This window comes from Harmonia axyridis, chromosome 3, assembly GCF_914767665.1.
Source record: "Harmonia axyridis chromosome 3, icHarAxyr1.1, whole genome shotgun sequence".
Lineage (NCBI taxonomy): Eukaryota > Metazoa > Arthropoda > Insecta > Coleoptera > Coccinellidae > Harmonia > Harmonia axyridis.
In genome coordinates this window covers 1,361,260-1,382,593 of record NC_059503.1, presented here as the reverse complement: position 1 = coordinate 1,382,593, position 21,334 = coordinate 1,361,260, and the positions used below count along the sequence as shown (strand labels likewise).

Genomic DNA, 21,334 nt, shown 5'->3' with positions numbered 1-21,334 from the left:
AAAATCTATGACGATAAATTTTCAATTCATTTGATACATACTAAATTCGTAAGACAGCTAGTGTAAGGACATTTCAATAGAAAACCTTGTGAAAGAAAATAAGAAAAACGAACTTACAAAAACATCCTCAATTGCACCTCACATCTAGGGCTTAGGCACTTTATCACCTATGAATTCCTGATAAAATAAACTTGTCCAATCGATCATAAAGCAGCGAAGCTCTCGAAAATATTCTATTCCTCTTCTTCTCCCTGAAGACCTCCCAATAACACCCTAAAGGTATCCATCTAAATTCGAGACTGATCTAATCCCTTATCGGAACGTTTCGGATGTTCAATATTGGTATGCGTGGTATCTGGATAAAGACCTCCACGGAATTTTCCTAATTGGAAACCCAAACAAGCAGCCAATAACATCTGACCGAGGGCTAGAGGGTGCGCAACCACTATTAAGTCGAAAACGATAGGCAAATATGTAAATATTTGAGAAAGCGACGACGGCTCCAGAGATAAGACCCTCTATATGTGTATGCATCTTGGCGCTGAAAAATTCCACTGGATTTCCAACCCTCAGAAAGGTTTTTTCCGCCTTAGATCTCCTATGAAGGATTGAATATTATGAGTAGCGCATCCACCATAATCGGTCGTAATTTTTGATCAGGCGAGTCTGATGATCAGGCCACACCTTTAGGTATGAAATGTTTTCAGTTATAACGGGTGTTTTTTTTAGAGGTATATCACTTTGAGTTGGCATTACTGTTCAAGATGGCGACCGATTTAACAGCTGTCAAGTGATTTATTCTCAGTTTGGTTTGGCAATTCATCAAGGTTAGGCTCACGCCTGAACAACGCTTGCAAAAAGTGCAATTTCATTTCGAAAATAATGGTTCTGTGCGGAATACGTATCACGCACTACGTCCATTTTATCAAGCGCACTTCTGGTTGAATGGCTACGTCAACAAACAAAACTGCCGCATTTGGAGTGAAGCTAATCCTCAAGTGTATGTCGAAACACCGTTACATCCAGAAAAACTGATTGTTTGGTGCGCTTTATGGGCTGGTGGAATCATTGATCCGTACTTCTTCAAAAACGATGATGGCCAGCAGGTTACAGTCAATGGTGATCGGTATAGAGCCATGATTACTAACTTTTTCATTCCTGAATTGAATGACCATGATGTCCAGGAGCTGTGGTTCCAACAAGACGGCGCAACATGTCACACAGCTCGTGCCACAATCGATTTATTGACCGCCGAATTTCACGTTTTGGATCTGTGAATTGGCCTCCAAGATCTAGTGATTTAACACCGCTAGACTACTTTCTGTGGGGCTATGTAAAGTCATTGGTCTATGCGGATAAGCCACAAACCCTTGACCATTTGGAAGACAACATTCGCCGTGTTATTGCCGATATACGGCCACAAATGTTGGAAAAAGTCATCGAAAATTGGACGTCCAGATTGGACTACATCCGAGCCAGCTGTGGCGGTCATATGCCAGAAATCATATTTAAAATGTAATGCCACAAGATTATCTTGGGGATCAATAAAATTCACGTCAATCGAATAATCCATCGTTGTTTTATTGCAATTTAAAGTTCTATAGCTCTAAAAAAAACACCCTCTAGAAAAAATGAGGAAAGCAGCTTTGTAATGACTTTAGGGAAAAAATAGTTAATGTTTCAACATATAACAAGATCTTGAAGAAGATTTAACACAAATCAAAGAGATTTTGACTTCGCAAAAACACTTAAAGAGAGGAAAGAATCCCGGAAGAAACCAAGAAAACAGTTACTCTGTAAATGCACTGTTCACAGACCAACAAAACTCAGTCAATAGCTCTCAATCGGTATTAGGAAACATCTGTAATACATTTACACCTTACATGGTACACACCTTACAAATTAATATAGAACCGGCAACAGCTGAACCTTAAAAATGGATCGTCACTCACCTGGGTTGGGAGGTCCAGTCGGGGCTTTAGAGTAGTAGCTCTGATAGCCTGGTATCCTTCTTAGGATGTGGTTCAGGCTCTCCTTGAAGCGGCTGTTCATGTAGCAGTAGATGATAGGGTTGTAGCAAGCATGAGACATTGCCAGACCATGGAATGGGAAATAGAGCAGCTCCAGCATCTCATTGCTTATGCTCTCCGCGAAAATCTGGAAAGGAGTAATGTGATTGAGTGAAAGCCTCAACAAGTTGCTAGTTCAGGTCTGGATAGATGAAGGATTATCTACTGATTCCAATGATGGCAAATATTGAGTTCATAAGCATATAGATAGCTAAAGGAAATCACATACTGGCGAAGAAAATGCTAACTGGGCTTAAGTCACTATCTCTAGTACACTAAGTACTCTAAGGTATAGAAGATATACAATATGGATGTTCCTAAACAGCGTGCCAAGGCTAAGGAGAAGAAAACTCGTTGAGAAACCATTGAAACTTCGACAAAGACAATACTTAACTAAGTTGGTCTTCCAGTTAGAAGTTGGCAAATATTCCTCATTGAAGCCTCTGCTTCAATAAAACCTCTGTCTTTTATAGTTGACCCCCTCAGAAAGAACCTTGCGAAGTGATTACCAAGCCTCATAATAATAAAAAAAAACCTCTTTGAATGAAGCGTTTAAACCAGAATTATACAGCTTAGATGTTGAAGTTTCATTTCTTGAAAGACTCTACTCTACTAGAGGGATGCTGAGCTTGTAGCAGATGCTGGAAATGGCCAGATCATCGAAGAAGGATTCAGAACGTCGTTTCCTGTGATAGTTTAATATTTAGTGTGTTTATCCTGACTCAAGAGTGTACTAAGAATTTTTAAAAGACCTTTTAGAAGAGCCCAACTGGTCAAACAAAGCTTCAAACTGTTGATTGGCATGTGTGTATCTGATCATCACTTATATTTCTCGAAGCAGTATGAAAGCCGTGCTGAAAATTTTCCAAGAAAAATACGCTAACGTTTAGCCTTCTATTGACTGGATTTCAATCCCATTGAACATGTATGAAAATTTGCAGCAACACCAATAGACTTTAGTTTAGTTTGTTTCAAGGAAAGTTGTGTTACAAGTAGACACTGCATTTTGTCATGTGAAGGTGTGTACTCAGGTATAGGGTCAGCAGAGACATCGATTTTTTCTGGATTATACATTTTAATACAATTTTTATGAATGTTCTCGTTTAATTATGGATATTAGGCTGACTCATTGTTATGAATGGATCTGAAGAAATAATTATTTCAGGGTGTGAACATCCATATCTGCAAGGAGGTGGATACTTTGTACCGGCACGATTGGCTTGTCGATTTATAGAGTGCCTTGAAAGGGAAAGTTTGGGGGAGATAAACGGCGTTTTTGGGGTGATAAAAGGAGAGGGGTTTGTAGATTTAAAGATCCAATTTACGTGTCATATTGGAACGGCGCCAAGTTGGAGACTTGGGGAAAAGGTTATGAATTTTCGAGAGGAATCGAGAGAAACTAGGCTTGCTTCTCCATATTTTACAATGTCTACAACTTATAGAGGATATCAGTTTCCTACTGGTTTCTCCTTGAAAATACTGTAATTCTTGTGAGAACCCAAGGGCTTAGTTATTCCCAAAAACAACTTTTACTGGCGAATATTGTTTTAATATCTGTCATCTCTTTTTTCAAGAACGTTTGAAGTTAGCACACCCAGTATATCAAATTTGAAATACCCTGTATACATTTTAGTTATGTGGATTGAAGAAGGAATCACCAAAAATTAAGAGTTAGAAGAGCTTGAAGTGTTCTTAGTAGATTCCTTCATTTTGAATCTGATAACGTCTTTAATCTTTTCAGATCGTTAAGTTTGGCGAATTTTATTTTGCAGAACGTCAAGAAGACGATTCGACTATATGAGCAGTGAAATTCGAGTTCTCACCTTCTAAATGGAAAAAACATAATAAAATGCAAATCGTTAAGCTTTTACTGTTTTCGTCTCTTCGTCAATCCTTTATTACGTGCTAGCTGTTTGTAAATGAGGATCTTTCTCAACGTTATGAACCTGAACTGAATAAGATTCAACGACGGTTTTTTTAATACGAAGTTAATTACTAAGCAAATCAGACAGAAGTGTAGCCATTTCACATTTTTTTTCTCAATCCCATCGAATTGAATACAGAAGGGAAGTCATCCGTGCTCACAAATACACTGCGCAAAAAAATTAACGCACATTATGGAAATCTCAAATTTATTCTACAACTGAATACTACTGGTTTCGGGGGAGGATCGATTATGGTATGGGGTGGAATATCTTTGACTGCTCGCACAGACCTAGTGGTCGTTGATAATGGAGCTATGAATGCTGATAGGTATATAAGGAACATTCTTGAAGAGCATGTAGTGCCATTTGCCCCATACATTGGTGAAAATTTCATTTTTATAGACGATAATGCCAGACCCCATCGTGCGCGCATCGTTCAGGAGTACCTTGAAGAGGTTGAAGTCTCTCGAATGGAATGGCCAGCAAGAAGTCCAGATCTCAATCCGATTGAGCGGGTTTGGGACAACCTCAATAGAAGGCTGAGAAGTTCAGAAAATCATCCAGCTACTCTTAATGACTTAGAAACTGAAGGTGTTCTCAATGATAATTATTTTTATCAGAATTATGCATGCATATGTTATCCACTTTCAACGTTTTTCTTCAATACAGATGTTTTTTCCCAGCAGGAATAAAAAAAGATGAGATTATCAGATTTTGAATGTATTTGCTCCATTCTGAAATCAGTTGTTCTCGATCAATTCTAGTGATCAATAGTTTTTCTTTCGTTTGATTTTCTACACTCGATCGCTATGCAACGCGAAACACGCAATTTGACCCAAGAGGAATCTGCCCAAGCGGTAGTTTTGCGAGAAGAAGGGTGGACATACACAAGAATTGCAGAAAGGTTTGGAGTTTCCCATACGAGTGTGTCCAGAATGTTGCAGTGATTCAGGGAGACAGGTATGAATGTCCGAAGACCATGACACTCATGACAGGGTAGACCACGGGTAACAACTGCCATTCAAGAACGTTACTTGAGAGTTTCTTCGTTGAGACAACGGTTTGCAACCGCTCGCCTCCTTCAAAATCAGTTTGAGCAAACTCATGGGGTGCAAATTAGCACTCAGACAATAAGAAATCGCCTCAGAGAATATGATTTAAGGCCTCGTGTCACGGCAAGAGGCACAACTACCCCAGCCCATCGAAGGGCGCGTTTGGATTTTGCGAGAGAGCTTATCAATTGGGAAGAGGCTGATTGGGAAAGAGTTCTCTTCACAGATGAGTCTAGATTCTGCCACCATTGTGATCGACGTTCCCTTGTATACAGACGTCCACATGAAAGATATGCTCAGTGCAATTTCCTGAATACTACTGGTTTCGGGGGAGGATCGATTATGGTATGGGGTGGAATATCTTTGACTGCTCGCACAGACCTAGTGGTCTTTGATAATGGAGCTATGAATGCTGATAGGTATATAAGGAACATTCTTGAAGAGCATGTAGTGCATTTGCCCCATACATTGGAGAAAAATTCATTTTTATGGACGATAATGCCAGACCCCATCGTGCGCGCATCGTTCAGGTGTACCTTGAAGAGGTTGAAGTCTCTCGAATGGAAAGGCCAGCAAGAAGTCCAGATCTCAATCCGATTGAGCAGGTTTGGAACAACCTCAATAGAAGGCTGAGAAGTTCAGAAAATCATCCAGCTACTCTCAATGACTTAGGAATCTAACTCAGAGAAATCTGGGAAGGATGAGATCAGAACATTTTAAGATCACTCATTTTGAGTATGAACCGTCGTTGCCGAGCTGTAATTAACGCAAGGGTGGAAATACCAAGTATTAAATCACTTATCAGCATTACAGTATTTTGAAAATTGTTTATTTCTCTTCTTTCACATAAGATTAGGTGAAATCCTGAATTTTTCTTCCATTTAATGTGTCTTGTTTCGTTCAAAACCTTCCCGAGAGAACATAAAAATAGTTAATTTTGTTGCGCAGCGTATATCACAGCAATTTCTATTACGCCTTTTCCATGGTAGCTATCCCAACATGCCGATTATTTTCCCGAGAAAACCAATCAGCCCCACCAATTTCAATCGAAGTTTCCACTTAATTGATGGAAACCCCTCACTAATGAACTGTACATTCTCAATAGCCGAGCTAATGAGCTTTCGGAAAGATTCATACTACAAATTTGCCACATCCACAATAGAAATGTAATTGCCAGACAGGCCCAAGGAATTATTCAACGTTCAAACCGCGTGGAGTTGCCCCAAACTTTTCCTAGGTGGAGCTAAAGCGTATGTCAAGTGGAAATTAAGCCCAGACTCGAAGGTAAGTTAAACCCCGGCGGTTGAAAGCCATTCTGGAAGCATGCATGGGAGGCAAACTGGTCCAGTCATTCAGGGAGGATTAAGATCCCCCCTTTAATGAGGATGTGTTGGCCATTTAGGACCGCTTTTCGTTAATTTTATGAGTTGAAAGCAATAAAGTAGTCTCAGCACTCTATGATCCATAAGTTGATTAGAGGGGCAATAAACTGATTTTCAAGAAGACTGTATGTTATGACCTAACACAACCATGCTATTTTCTGGATGGAGTCACTAGGGGTAATCCCTTAGGTCCAGTCATCGCAAATATATTCAGGAGAACAGCTTAACCAAGCCATCAACTTAGCTGTGATATGTAGATGATATCTGTGAGAGTGTATGTCATCTGGTGAAGAACATTTGAATACCTTTTTGAACCATTTGAATATAAGACTCCCGAATATTTGATTCATCATAGAAACTGAAAGAGATAACGCTTCTAGACGTCTTACTTCAAAGACAGAAATTCTCTAAAATATCGAGAACTAACGGGTGTTTTTTTTTCGAGGTATATAACTTTAAGTTGGCATTACTGTTCAAGATGGCGACGGATTTAACAGCTGTTAAGTGATTTATTCTCAGTTTGGTTTGGCAACTCATCATGAATAGACTCACGCCTGAACAACGCTTGCAAATAGTGTAATTTCATTTCGAAAATAATGGTTCTGTGCGGAATACGTATCGCGAACTACGTCCATTTTATTTTGTTTAGCGATGAATGGCTACGTCAACAAATAAAACTGCCGCATTTGGAGAGAAGCTAATCCTCAAGTGTATGTCGAAACACCGTTACATCCAGTAAAACTGACTGTTTGGTGCGCTTTATGGGCTGGTGTTATCATTGGTCCGTACTTCTTCGAAAACGATGATGGCCAGAACGTTACAGTCAATGGTGATCGGTGTAGAGCCATGATTACTAACTTTTTCATTCCTGAATTGAAGAACCATGATGTCCAGGAGCTGTGGTTCCAACAAGACGGCGCAACATGTCACACAGCTCGTGCCACAATAGATTTATTGAAAGACATGTTGGGTGACCGACTAATTTCACGTTTTGGACCTGTGCATTGGCCTCCTAGATCTTCTGATTTAATACCTACTGCTAGACTACTTTCTGTGGGGCTATGTAAAGTCATTGGTCTATGCGGATAAGCCACAAACCCTTGACCATTTGGAAGACAACATTCGCCGTGTTATTGCCGATATACGGCCACAAATGATGGAAAAAGTCATCGAAAATTGGACGTCCAGATTGGACTACATCCGAGCCAGCCGTGGCGGTCATATGCCAGAAATCATATTTAAATGTAATGTAATGCCACAAAATTATCTTGCGGATAAATAAAATTCATGTCAATCGAATAACCCATCGTTGTTTTATTGCAATTTAAAGTTCTATAGCTCTAAAAAAAACACCCTTTATAAATACCAAACCGGTGTGAAGTGGAGGGGATGAACCACAAAGATCCGCCCTTCCCACTCCAGGAGAGATCTACAACCTAGAAACCTCTGAAGATGCTTAGCGTAGTACTAAACGAAACTTGGGAAGAAAATCCTACTTTCTGATACATCAAGTTACAATCTACTATCTAGAAACCTCTGAAGATGCTTAGTGTAGTACTAAACGAAACTTCAGATGAAAAACCTATTTTCTGAAAAATGTCTAGTAGATATCTAGTTGCCAAAAAAAAAGTTCTAAGTAACAGTGACTTCTGTAAAGTATTTAAGACACTTTTTTCCTATTTATCAAATGTTAGTATGCTATCTATGACATTAATAGAGTTAAAAATAATAAAATTTACTAGATGATTTTAAGTAATAAAATGCTTACTATGAGTAGGTTGTACGGCAACCAGCATATTGTGAATACACACACCACTGTCACCATCATCTTCACCATCTGAAAAAAATATCACCATTTAATGTAAACATCTAAGCTGAATAAATTCATATAAAACACAAATTCTTATTTCTTCATTATATAGAACTGAAAATAAAAGTTATTTAAGAACGTAATATTTCGTCAAAAAGTAGGTAATAGCAATATGATTACTCCATCAAATTAATATATTATTGTCCCTTTGGAAATAATACATTATTTTTCAAATTCATTTTCAGGAAACAACTCAAGTAGCTAATACTCGCTGCGAATTCTCTTGAATTCAAAATGTACAATAAAAATTGTTGCAAACACACGAATCAGAAAAGGACTCCACGCCATGTTGCACACTGTACTTCTCCTAAAACTGTAAAATTCAAATAATTCAAGTAGGTAATGTACCTAATTCAATTCAAAATTGCCTTCGCTGACAGTATCTGTTCATTTGTTGCGTTGCCATAGAAACGAATTCTCAAAAGCCTAATTTCATTGGTCTATCAAGTGGGGTGAGGATAAAGAGCCATATATGGAATAATATTTCTCAGTTTGAGCAATACATAGTTTTGAAATTGATTAAGCTACTTTCAATCAGTTGTTATACGATTTTCATCCAGTGAGTTTAATGATACGATCTATAGAATCCAATGGTTTAACTGGAATAAACCTGAGATTTGACGACACGAATAGAAAACTTATCACAACCAGGATTAAATTTGCAGTTTTATTCATATGGATGTAGAAGTTGATATGAAATTTGAGGAGATTACAACGCTTCAAGCTCAAGGGTGGTGAAGCGAAATGAATTTATCATTCAAAACTCCTGCTCATAGGTGGAAATATTGGAAAATAAGTAGGTAAGTACCTACGTTTGAATCTCTCGCTTGAGCTCTTTCCTCTCAAGTTGCATCTCATGCAGTCAGCACCGACAACATGTTTATTTTTCGATTACCTATAAACCTGCTTCGACAAGACTCGACAAGCATTTGAAATATGTCACAACTCACTTCACTCTCGGCAATTTTATCCAATGAATCGTAAAATTATTAAAGTTCAGTCGGATATTTTTTATCGTTTGGAATGTGTCACAAAAATAACAATTTCAAATGATCAAATCAGGGGATTTCGTGTTTTTGACTGACACGAAGGTTTGTAGATCGTTGAATATAAAAAACCATATTAGGTATTCAATTATCGGGATTATTTATCGCTATTTCAAAATCATATTTTATTATTTTGATGGAATCATTCAATGAGCCATTTTTCACCGTTGTTATTACATATTGTAAACATCAGTTAGTAGCTCAGTTTGGTTGCAAATTCTAAAAAATAAACCAGTAGCACATTTTCCAAATGTTCAGATGTTTTTCTCATTGCATCAAGATGCCGACATCGTCCGATCAAACTTCGGCCGATGACGTATTTGGTGTGAGCTTAGGGTTAAGCTCTGGATGATTCTGACAATTATTAAATTGTTCAATTGTTAATATTTTCCGCGTAGACAATCACAAAAGTAGTAACCACAGAAATGTGGTTATGAATATTGAAAGCAAGTTTTTATGTCAATGGCAACAATGGTACAGTTGTATTAGGTATCTATGAAATGTCATAGAACACGTAAATTATGATAATCTGACAATCGGCATTGACTGTAAAGTATTGTTGAATTTATTGATATTTGATTGATTCAAAGACGATTTAGATGGTAATTATTCCATAAATTAAGTTTTGATGGAATTGTTTAGTCTGTGTGATCAAATTGTAGATATCAAGAACATGGAGAATGTTCAATGAGATGTATCCCGACTTAGAAGTAATGAACGAGAGAAAATTTTTAAGATTGCATCAGAGTAACTTGTTTCTCCATGGATCAAAACTCAAATCGGAACGGACAATGTCGCAGCTTGTGACTTCAAGAAAAGGTAACATTTTGAATATATCAACTTATTTTATCGTAAATCCTCATGCTTCCATGAGAAGTGCAAAAAAGATTCTGGCATAGCCGGAATTTTCATTTCAAACTTTCTGCTTGTTCTTGTTCTGATTTGCATTGACACTGAAATAACTTCATCAAAAGTTGACTTGTATGAAATTTTCGTTATGAATTCACAAATAATCAACAATGTTCAATTTAAAATATCGAAGTTATTAGTACTTTTTGATACAAATGCTGAATATATTCTAGATCGATAGTGTGGTGGTTCCTACCCAAGAAACTGAACTTTAGAAAATTAACTCAAATTCTATCCTTTGAGAGACGTTTGTGGTAAAAATAGCAATTTAATCGGAGAAATATTACCACCATTGTCAACTATCTTATCTATGATCATAGCCATTTTGTCAGATCCAATCTATAGTTGAATCAACTAACTCACAAGTTGTTTGAAAACGATTTGTTGTATCATAATGAAAATCAATGCAAAATAATTGTTATCAAAACATAATTTTTGATGTGATAGATTCAATTTTGCCACAAAAAGGACCCCTTTAATAATAAAATTAAATGAATCGAATTCAACCAACGCCTATGAACGAATTCCAACAATTTTTTTCACGGGAATCTGAAATCTCGTAGACTCATATCTGATGGCATGCCATCCTAACATCTTCTTTTTCCGTATCGCTGATCAACGCATATCGATTTGCCTCATGACTTGATGCCCAAATGGGCTGAAAGGCAATATCGAACATCGTTTAGTGCCTCATTGGTTTATCGAATGATATTAGGAAGAAAATCATCCGGAAAGAGCTCATCTTGGTTAAATTTTTCGAATATCTCGAACAGAAAAAGTCATTTTTCAGAAACGCCATCGAGAATGGAGCAAGATATTTACGATTTGATTTCTGATAACTTATTATTTCGAAAATGAGATCGGGGTCCTTGAAAATTTTTCCTTAAGTCATATAGTTCTAGAATTTTTTTCAGTGAGCATGAAATTTAGCATACCCTGTACATTGTCAAGGACCCTTTTCATTTCTTTGAACTGTTCTCCTCCCCATCTCGTAAGTTGGAACCATTTCCAACAAAAATTCTTCAATACGAGACATTAAAACCTTATTACACAGAACAAGCCAAGCAAAATTGTCAAATTTGTCGTAACCATTTCACATTTTCGTCTCAAATAAGAAAAAAAACTGCTTACTAAACTCCCATTTCCCACGAAACATAAGTTATGTCTCATATAAATGATGATTTTCTGGCGTTAAACTTTACGTCGACGTGTAAACAAAGTCTACAATGGTAATATTTTTTTTTTTCATCCACCTAACGATCAAAGTTTTCGGCTAACGGCCTTTTTATCAGGTCAAGGATCCCCTCGGATTTTACGACAACAGACGAACAAGCCGATAAGGCCCACCAGGCGACAAAAAAAACTAATGAGAAGATGGCGATCTCGAAACGTCACATAGATTCAAAAGATTAAGAGCCTCAGTTTTATGTGTTTGGAGGTGGACCGAGGAGATAAGTGGAATTAAATGAAGGGGATGATGTTATGATGAACTGTCCGAGGGTGAAGAAGTGTTGAACCCTTTGACAAATGGACGCAGCTAGGTGTTATTTAATGAAGGGTTTTTTTAATAGCTGTTATAGTGTGGAAGAGGGCGCAATCTAATTAAGATCCTCACGAGAAGTTGCCGTGTTGCCTTCTGAGCGAAATTGAGATGCAATATAGAGGTGCGTGCTTTGGGTAAATTTGCTGTTCATTGATATTTTCAATTTGAATTTTGTGGTTATTATCTGATCATCTTTGGCTATGAAGAAGAGGGGTTTTCAATGAGAAGTTTCATTTTGAGATAAAAAAAAACGTGTATATTTTGAGATGAATCAATGGATCTTTATTTCATTATGAAGGCAAAGGTATGTTTTAGCGATGAAAAATATCAATCAAATGACCACCTAGGCTGTGGTTGCACCACCATATCCTTTTCATGAGATTTTCCATGACCATTTCGCAAATTTGCAGCTGTATGTCCTGAATAACTTCATGAAATCCATCTTTAAGGTCTTGAATCGATTGTGGAGCGTTGGAATAGACCTTATTTTTCACCTGGCCCCAAACAAAAAATTTTTAAGGTGATGAATCATGAAATATCGGTAGCCAATTGTGAGCACCTCTTCAAGAAACAACACAGTCATGAAACTTTTATTGAAAAATTGCGAATGTTTCGCTGCTTGTGTGAAATGCAGTCCACATCAATATTTTTCAATTCTGGACATAAACAAATCATTGAACATATCTGGGTAGTGTAATCCATTCATCGTAACAGTTGCATCAGCCTTATTTTCGAAAAAGAAAGGTCCAATCACACCACCAGCCCAAAAACTACACCAAACAGTGACACGTTGAGGGGAGAGAGGCTTTTTAATAATTATTCTTAGATTTTCGTGACTCAAATCTGATAACTCTAATAACTAACATAGCCTCCAAGGTGAAAATGAGCCTCATGACTGAAGATGATTTTTCTACGAAAATTCTGATCATTTTGATGCATTTCAAGGATCCAATCAACAGATATACGACGTTGTTGGTGATTGATAAGCTTGAGTTCTTGTGTTAACTTAACTTCGAAAATCTTAAAATCTAAGTTTTCAAGCAAAATAGCATGTAATGTTGTGAAAAGCCTTATACCCAAGATCGATGAGGAATCAATAAACCTAGATGAGAGCTTCAAAAGTAACAACTGTTTGGATAACGGCCTATTCCAAATGAAATTTCTTATTGGAAACCCCTGTACATGTACCCAAAAACCTTACTCTATTTTCGAAGCAATCGGACAAACAATTGAGTATCAAATAGATAAAAATACGCGAGATCTGATTATAATCTCCAATATAAAATAAAAGTTTTCTTATCTGTTTTGATCCCGTGAAAACTTAAAATGATTTCTTGGAGTTTGCACCGTCTCCCATCGTAGAAGAATTGACGTAGATAAAAATCTGAACACGACAGGGGAAGGAACAGTTCTAAAGGAATTTTCTAATTCGTTTCAGTAGTTGTCTAGACGGAAATATGCCATTTGGGTCCCTTGGGTGGTATTCTAGTGTCTAGACATGTGGGACACAATGGATGCAATATATTATTTTCTTGAGAAGGGCATCTAAGCCATTTCATGCAAAGATACAAACTAGGATTTGTCAGATAGCAAATGGAATTCGCTCAAGGACATGATAATTTATACATATAGCGACAAAATTAGAAATTGCTCTAGAGAAGATTTGCACTCTGGCTGAAATTGCAAAATATTCAGTCTCTCCACAACAATCACACATTCTTCTCTTATGAAACAATATACTATAATTACAATTTCATTAGCTATTCATTAGTTATTCGAAAATATATTAATTTGATAGCCGCTGCAGATAAGGTGAAGATAGCCATGTTGGTCGCCAACCAAGGTCTATCTAAATCTATAGACCTTGGTCGTCAACATTCTTCGCGAATAGGCACTCCAAGAAGAAGAAGAAGATCGCCATAGATTTACCTAACAGGGACTAAATGATAACCTATAACATTTCACCATTAAGCTGTTAAGTAGTAGGCCATAGAAGCCTAGGAGTGTAGGATTACAGAATACCAAACCTTGAACAAATAATCGAGAACACAATATTATCTGGTTTAGATTTCCTTTGAAATATAAATCCAACCAATGTAAAGATACATGTCGATATTGATTTCGATTGGTCTCTATTTCAGATTCAGACATATTTCAATCAACATCCTGCGTTTTGGGTTTGACATTTACCACTCTTCAGCTTTTAGTATTTAGTTGAATTACAAACATCAAACGATGATTTTGATTCGTATCGAATATATCGAAGGAAATATCTCAAAATTGATTTATTTAAATGCCGATAATGGCAAACACTTCATTCTGTGAAATATCTCTCTCATATTCAATAATTCTGCCTGCATTTGGATTTATGATGGGCTATGACCTAGAGTAACTGGATTGAATTGGGGTTTGAGAATTTATATGGATCTGGCAACGCTGGCTCGGAAAGCCTTAGGATATGGTTATCGACAAAAAAATATATGGAATTTTTCTTTGCGATTTAGGTATAGAGTTGATCTTGGCAGTTATGAATGTCGGGTTTGAGCTAGTTGTGCCTATCCGAGTGAAATATCAAATACAGTGCATCCCATTTTGGGTGAGACAGCCAGGTTTCTCGCTTGTTATTTAAGATAGAGCCTTGCGGTTTTCACGTTCCTGTCCTCCTTTTTCGTGAAGCTCTAATCTAATCAGATTTTGCATAACTGTTTCCGTTCAAGAGACAGGGTGATTTAGGAAATTGATACTTTTCGGACCCCACCTTTATATCCGAAGTTATTAGAAATAATGCTGAGGAAAAAAAATCATCATTATTTGATGTTTTAGTGTTTTTTTAATATTTCTGAACATCCTACCTACATGGTATCATACATCATTTTGAAGGGAAAAAAATAACGAATTCAACGAAGTAATGATATACATGGTGTTCCATTAAAAAAAAAATATAGGTTTGTGTTGAATCTTCAAAACCATACCCCGAAAAAAAATATTGAGTACGCCACAGGATTCTATGAAGAATTCTGATTCAGACATAGTTTTTAGCTCAGCATTATTTGTCATAATTTCGGAGATAAAGGAGGGGTCCGAAAAGTATCAATTTCCAAAATCACCCTGTATCTCTTGAACGGAAACAGTTATGCAAAATCTGATTAGACCAACTTGAGTTTCACGAAAAAGTAGGAACGTGAAAACCGCAAAGCTCTATCTTAAAAAACAAGCGAGAAACCTGGCTGTCTCACCCAAAATGGGATGTACTCTACATGTGGACGACGTTTAGAGAGTTTTCTGTCCGTGTTATTTCTCAGAGGGAGGTGATCACAGTTAGTGGCATAACTTCCTCTGGGAAACCCTGTATTTCCGATCGAATGGGTATTTTTCTTAAATTATTAGGAATCCAAAATTTCATGTAACTCCAAAACCATCAATCGGATTCAGCCCATTAAAGAACTTGACCAAAATAATTGAACTAAACCCTTTATGTCATTTCTTGGATTATTGTTTTTATGCATAAAACCAACTTTGAGCACGAACTTCCCATCATTCATCAGTGAGTTCAACACCAGTTTTCTTTCTTAGAAACAAATCATAACACGAAAATGCAAAAATAACACCACTCGTTCATCGAATTAACAATGCCCTCGTATTCTCCTCAAAAACGATGCGTCTCAATCAGAAACTTTCTACGGAGAATATGGAACTTCATTTTCAGGAACTTCAACTCTTCAGACATCAACTTCGAATATTCGGAACTCCTCTCGATTGTTAACTTCCGCGGAAAGCGACAAGACGAACTAGAAATTTAATAACTTTGCTTTTATTCCCGGTTTCCAACCGAATTTCGTACAAGGTGTTCTCTAATGGCTTCGTCTAGCGCGGAATCTATGGTTCGGTGGATATTCACATATAAAACCAGATTTACACGATTCCGGGCTTAGATGGTATTCATCGGGGATATTCATACTTGGATTCCAACACATTCATTACGAGAGGAACGTGAATTTTCATTCATTTCCATTTTGAATAGATGGCGACTAAAAGTGGTCCTGTAGAATTTCCAATTCTGGTTTATGGTGCTATGGATGGAGCTATGTGCTGAATTTTAAATCGTTTTTAATCGATTTTCAAGTTGTCCGAAATCTCCATAGTGAAAATTTCCGAAAGGGCAGCGAAGAAAATTTTAATGCAGAATTCGCTGTCATTCTGTCGAGAAATTATGGTATTGAATTTCGTTATCCACTTCAGTACATACAAATTTCGGCCATAAAAAATCACTAATCATAGTGTGCAATACATTCACCGTTATAGCCTTATTTTCGAATAAGTAAGTTCCAATCACACCACTAGCCCAAATACTGCAGCAAACAGTTACATAATGAGGATGGAGAGGCTTTTCGACAATCATTTTTGGATTTTACGAGGCCCAAATGCGACAATTCTGCTTATTAACGTAACCTCTGAAGTGAAAATGAATCTCATCACTGAAGATGATTCTTGATGACAATACGGATCATTTTGATGCATTTCAAGGAACCAAACAGCGAAGATACGACATCAACCGGCTTGAGTTCTTGGTCAACAGAACTTCACAAGCCTTAAGAACTTAGTTTTCTACCAAAATTCGATGTAATGTCGTTTTGGAAAGCATAATTCCCAAGATCGACGAGCAATCGAGCAACCTCTTTTGAAAAAGAATTACTGAGAACTGTGTAAATTACAACCTTCAATGAACTTGACAAAAATATCATCACAATATCAAACTACAGAACATAAAATTTGAAATGTTTTCCACTCCTAATTGTTTCGAATTCATCCAATTGCGAATATTACCCGGATTGTGGAAATAAGCGGAAATAAGAACCGCATCTTCTCTAAATATGAAGAAAATTGAGAGATGATCTCAATTCCTTTATCCTCAGCACGCCGAGAGAAATCCAGTCTTGCCAACGTTTGTAGCACTTTAATTCCGCTTCGCGCTATCCAGAAAGCAATTTCGTATAAACGTCTCATTAGCATATTATTGTGACTGAGGATTTTCAAGAAACAATGAATCAGACGAGGGTTTCACCCAAAGTGAATTTTTCCCTAGAAAAATTTACGTTGAACAGCAGATTTGAAATTTCAGGAGTAGTAACGGGTATTTTTTTTCGAGGTATATAACTTTAAGTTGGTATTACTGTTCAAGATGGCGACCGATTTAACAGCTGTCAAGTGATTTATATGGTAATCCATCATGAATAGACTCACGCCTGAACAACGCTTGCAAATAGTGCAATTTTATTTCGAAAATAATGGTTCTGTGCGGAATACGTATCGCGCACTACGTCCATTTTATTTTGTTTAGCGATGAAGCGCACTTCTGGTTGAATGGCTACGTCAACAAACAAAACTGCCGCATTTGGAGTGAAGCTAATCCTCAAGTGTATAACACATGGAATCATTGGTCCGTACTTCTTCAAAAACGATGATGGCCAGAACGTTACAGTCAATGGTGATCGGTAAAGAGCCATGAATACTAACTTTTTCATTCCTGAATTGAACAACCATGATGTCTAGGAGCTGTGGTTCCAACAAGATGGCGCAACATATCACACAGCTCGTGCAACAATAGATTTATTAAAAGACACGTTTGGTGACCGCCTAATTTCACGTTTTGGACCTGTGAATTGGCCTCCAAGATCTTGTGATTCAACACTGCTAGACTACTTTCTGTGGGGCTATGTAAAGTCATTGGTCTATGCGGATGAGCCACAAACCCTTGAGCATTTGGAAGACAACATTCGCCGTGTTATTGCCGATATATGGCCGCAAATGTTGGAAAAAGTCATCGAAAATTGGACTTCCAGATTGGACTACATCCGAGCCAGCCGTGGCGGTCATATGTCAGAAATCATATTTAAAATGTAATGCAACAAGATTATCTTGCGGATGAATAAAATTCATGTCAATCGAATAATCCATCGTTGTTTTATTGCAATTTAAAGTTCTATAGCTCTGAAAAAACACCCTTTATGAACCAATGGGCTGAATATCGTACTTTCTCCAAATTGTGTGATGTATTTCGTTTTGTTTATGTCTGTTATTAGCTGCCTTAGCCGAGAGCCATTGAATATACTCGATTTAATTTAATTTTGTCATGCTTATCTCGGGTTATTTATGTTTTGATAATACTAAGCAGGATTTATTTGTCCTCTGATTCTGAATCTAAGAAAATAAATGCATAGATTCTTTGAAAAATCCTTTGATAGCATGGAACATCCTTGAAAACATAGTTATTCTCATAGAAATGTCAGAAACATAGGAACTATTGAAAATAGCTCTAGATCATGAAGTTATTCATCGGAATTAATAAACCAATATCGTCTTTGCCATAGAAATCTGGTCGTCCACTATAATTGAGACAGCATCCTCGATTGGCATCTCCATTTTCATCATTCCCCAGTTCCTCAATCTCACATCCCAATTAGATGGATTCGAAATTCCAGAGAAATAGTTTGGAATCAAGCTTGAATCAATACAATCGAGATAATTCGTATATTCAGGATCCAGTCCCGTCCCCAAATCTATTTATCGCCTCTAAAACAATCCACATCCATGACAAATAAGACAGGTCATGAGCTGAAATAGACCGTTGAATCCCATTAAGACAATTATGTTTGAGGGAAGGATGTCATTTCCTGAATTGGGATGAATCAGCCGGATTTACATAGGGTGAGTCTGTACATAGGATGAATGGCAAGAAAATTGAGTAAATTATCTACCGACATCTCCTTCATAATACATCCAATTTCAGTAAAATCAAGAACAGTGAAATTTACTGACACTCATGTAGCAGACATATTAATTCATATAAACGTTACAATAGAGAACTCTAACGAAGAGCTTTCTTAGCAAAATAAGGATATTGAACTGATAGAAATCTAATTTGAGACTTAAATTTAGATTTAAGGAGGATTTCATTGCACCTCGACCTTATGATTATAAAAGATGTTTGACCGTCGGTTGAGTTCAACCCAGCGTCAACTATCAAAATGCGTATTATAAATGCCCAATCGAAGGTCGAGCTCGGATTCAACTGGAAGTTGTCTTGAACCGACGGGATTGACTATTGTGCTTCCATCAGAGCTCTTCTTTCTATTAATCGTTGTAGTCTACAGCTCGGTGTCCAGTTCCAGAGTTCTAATAAACTCCAGTATTTGGAATGACTTCAAGAAGCACACTTCCACACTTCTTCAAGTCTCTTGGCCAAAGCATTTTTTGTGTTAGCTAGCGATGACCGTAACCAGGGGATTCTTAGTATCTTCCTCTTCCCAAAAGAATCTGCATTCGTCGTTTTCTGATATACTCATTCTCATAAGGTGCTTCCTGAGGCAGCAACACCCTGTGAGGAATCCAGTGGGCAGGTGTCGTATTCTTGCTAATATATAGATCTTAGATCTTGCAGAATCAAATTTTTGGAATGATCCAACCAAAAAAAAGATTCTGCCAGTTGTTCTCTTCATTCTGAAACTCTTTCTTGTAGGTTTATTTATTTTATTTACCTTTACCACAGAGAAGTTATGGGCCAATGAAAAGAGTTTGTGCGCCTTTTCTGGCAAGTGAGTTGGCAAGATTGAGAATTAACCTTAGGGAAACTTGCTCCTATCGAAAGTGAATAGCGATAGACCACTTCCGCTCATTTAAGATCTCATCAGTATTCAAACCAGCAATCAACAATGACAACCAAATGAAAACAGAGGCTACTTATGTATGTATGTATGTCTAATGCGACACATGACGTCCAACCACCTAGACTTTCTTTTCAATGGCAAAGGCGTAGATATGAAGGAGGTACTGAGGGAGGTACCCCAAGATTTCCAAAATATGAAATTTTCTATGAAAATGATTTTATTTTGAAGAATAAAGGCGGTTGAATTACCGATGTTGGAAGCAATTGTCTTCGATCGGTAAGATATGCTTACCGTCCTTGACACTCAATATTAAATTCTAGAAACCAGAACCGCTTTAAAATTGTTCGAGCAAACACTCACCTTCCTCTTGTTCCTAGCTATCCTCTTGTCCCTGGAATTCTCAGCTTCCCCCGGGATCCTGTGACACCAGATGACTACGGCGATGCTGGTATAGGACAGCAGGAGGACCATGAAGGGAATCAGATACTGCAGGACCATCAACACGGTGGAGTAGAGTCTGCCGTATTCAGGGCCAACTTCTTCATAGTTCTCCCGACATACATACCTGGAAATTAGGCGTGAAGATGTAATTGGGCAAGCGTGTGATTTCCGTCTTTAAATGCATGACATTTCCTGATAAGATGTGTTCTGATTCAGAAATTATTGGTGGGATTATCATTCAGATGGAGCTAATCTATTTTGATTATGTTGGAAATGGGTTTGCAAAATGTGGCGAGAGGTGTTGCAGGTATTCTCTTATGGTATTATCACGAATATGAGAATTATCAAGGCATCATTATCGAACGTGTGTTGCTTTGCTAAGATAGACGATCTCTTGAAAACTTTTTCATTTGAGGACAAATATGTTCGGAGACATAACGATTCTTGTATAAAGATTGAAGAAAATCTGTGAAATCTAGGGAAAATCGCTGAGCTGTGTCAGAATTGACGATTCCTAATCAACCGAATTTCGAGTTTACCCGGTAATTTTTGTCGAAAAATGTTTCTAGAATTTTCCATTCCTAGGCATTGAAAAATTTCGAAGTCCCTTCATGGGAATATTGTACTTTTTCATTGATTGATTCGATTACGTAGATCACGAAAATGCTTGTGATTGGGCGATCACTAAATTATTTCAGATATTAGAGGTGAAAATCTGAAATTTTCGAGATGAAAATTGATAATATTTTCGAGGCTGTAACATCTTCTGAACATAAGCTACGCCCTTGAAACCTCGGTATGTCTTAGATGGCAACTTGATGTTTGAAAACGTTTTTATTTGAGGGGTCTGTGACGAACAATTCAGGAGATATAAGGATTTTTACAGTTATTTACAGTAATACAGAAGATTCATATAGATAGCTTAGAACTACTTATAGATAAAACAGAAAGTCCATTGGAAATATTGTTGCTGAATTTGGTGAATCATTGTCGATTCACATTTCACAAGTCCTGTAGATGACGCCGTTCCTGCGGTCATCATTTTCTCCTTTAATGAAATGTGTGAAGGTGCAAAAGGCAGGGACTTCTCAATAGCTTTGCTAATGATTCGATCGGTGTTCTTAGGTTACAAATAACCTTCAACAGAGTACGTGCTAAAATTTATGAGAAAAGAACACCCATCGATAAAAGAAGTAGAACGGTCGAATTCTATAAAATTGAATGCTCAGTATTTCTGTTCCACATGACTGTCGTTATCCCGAATAAAACCCTCCTTCAGACCTAACGAATTGAGTGGGAGAAAAAAACAGAGCTAAATCATATTTATCGCGATTTACTCACGATACGGCTTTTTTACGATAAAAACGTCGAAGGCAACAAAACGATTTACGAGCACCATTCGTCTTGCAACATCGCACCACGTCAAAAAGCTG

General features: G+C 37.3%; 1 protein-coding gene across 2 annotated transcripts in view; it reads right to left on the bottom strand.

Annotated features, from left to right (window-relative positions):
* LOC123676614 (RYamide receptor) overlaps positions 1-21,334 on the bottom strand; it is a 47,244-nt gene that overhangs the window by 2,216 nt on the left and 23,694 nt on the right. For both annotated transcript variants that reach the window (XM_045612687.1, XM_045612688.1), the window contains exons 3-5: positions 19,821-20,025; positions 8,197-8,265; positions 1,953-2,157 (exon numbers count right to left, since the gene is read on the bottom strand). In XM_045612687.1, coding sequence (XP_045468643.1) covers positions 1,953-2,157; positions 8,197-8,265; positions 19,821-20,025 — 479 coding nt within the window. The remainder of the gene's footprint in view (positions 1-1,952; positions 2,158-8,196; positions 8,266-19,820; positions 20,026-21,334) is intronic.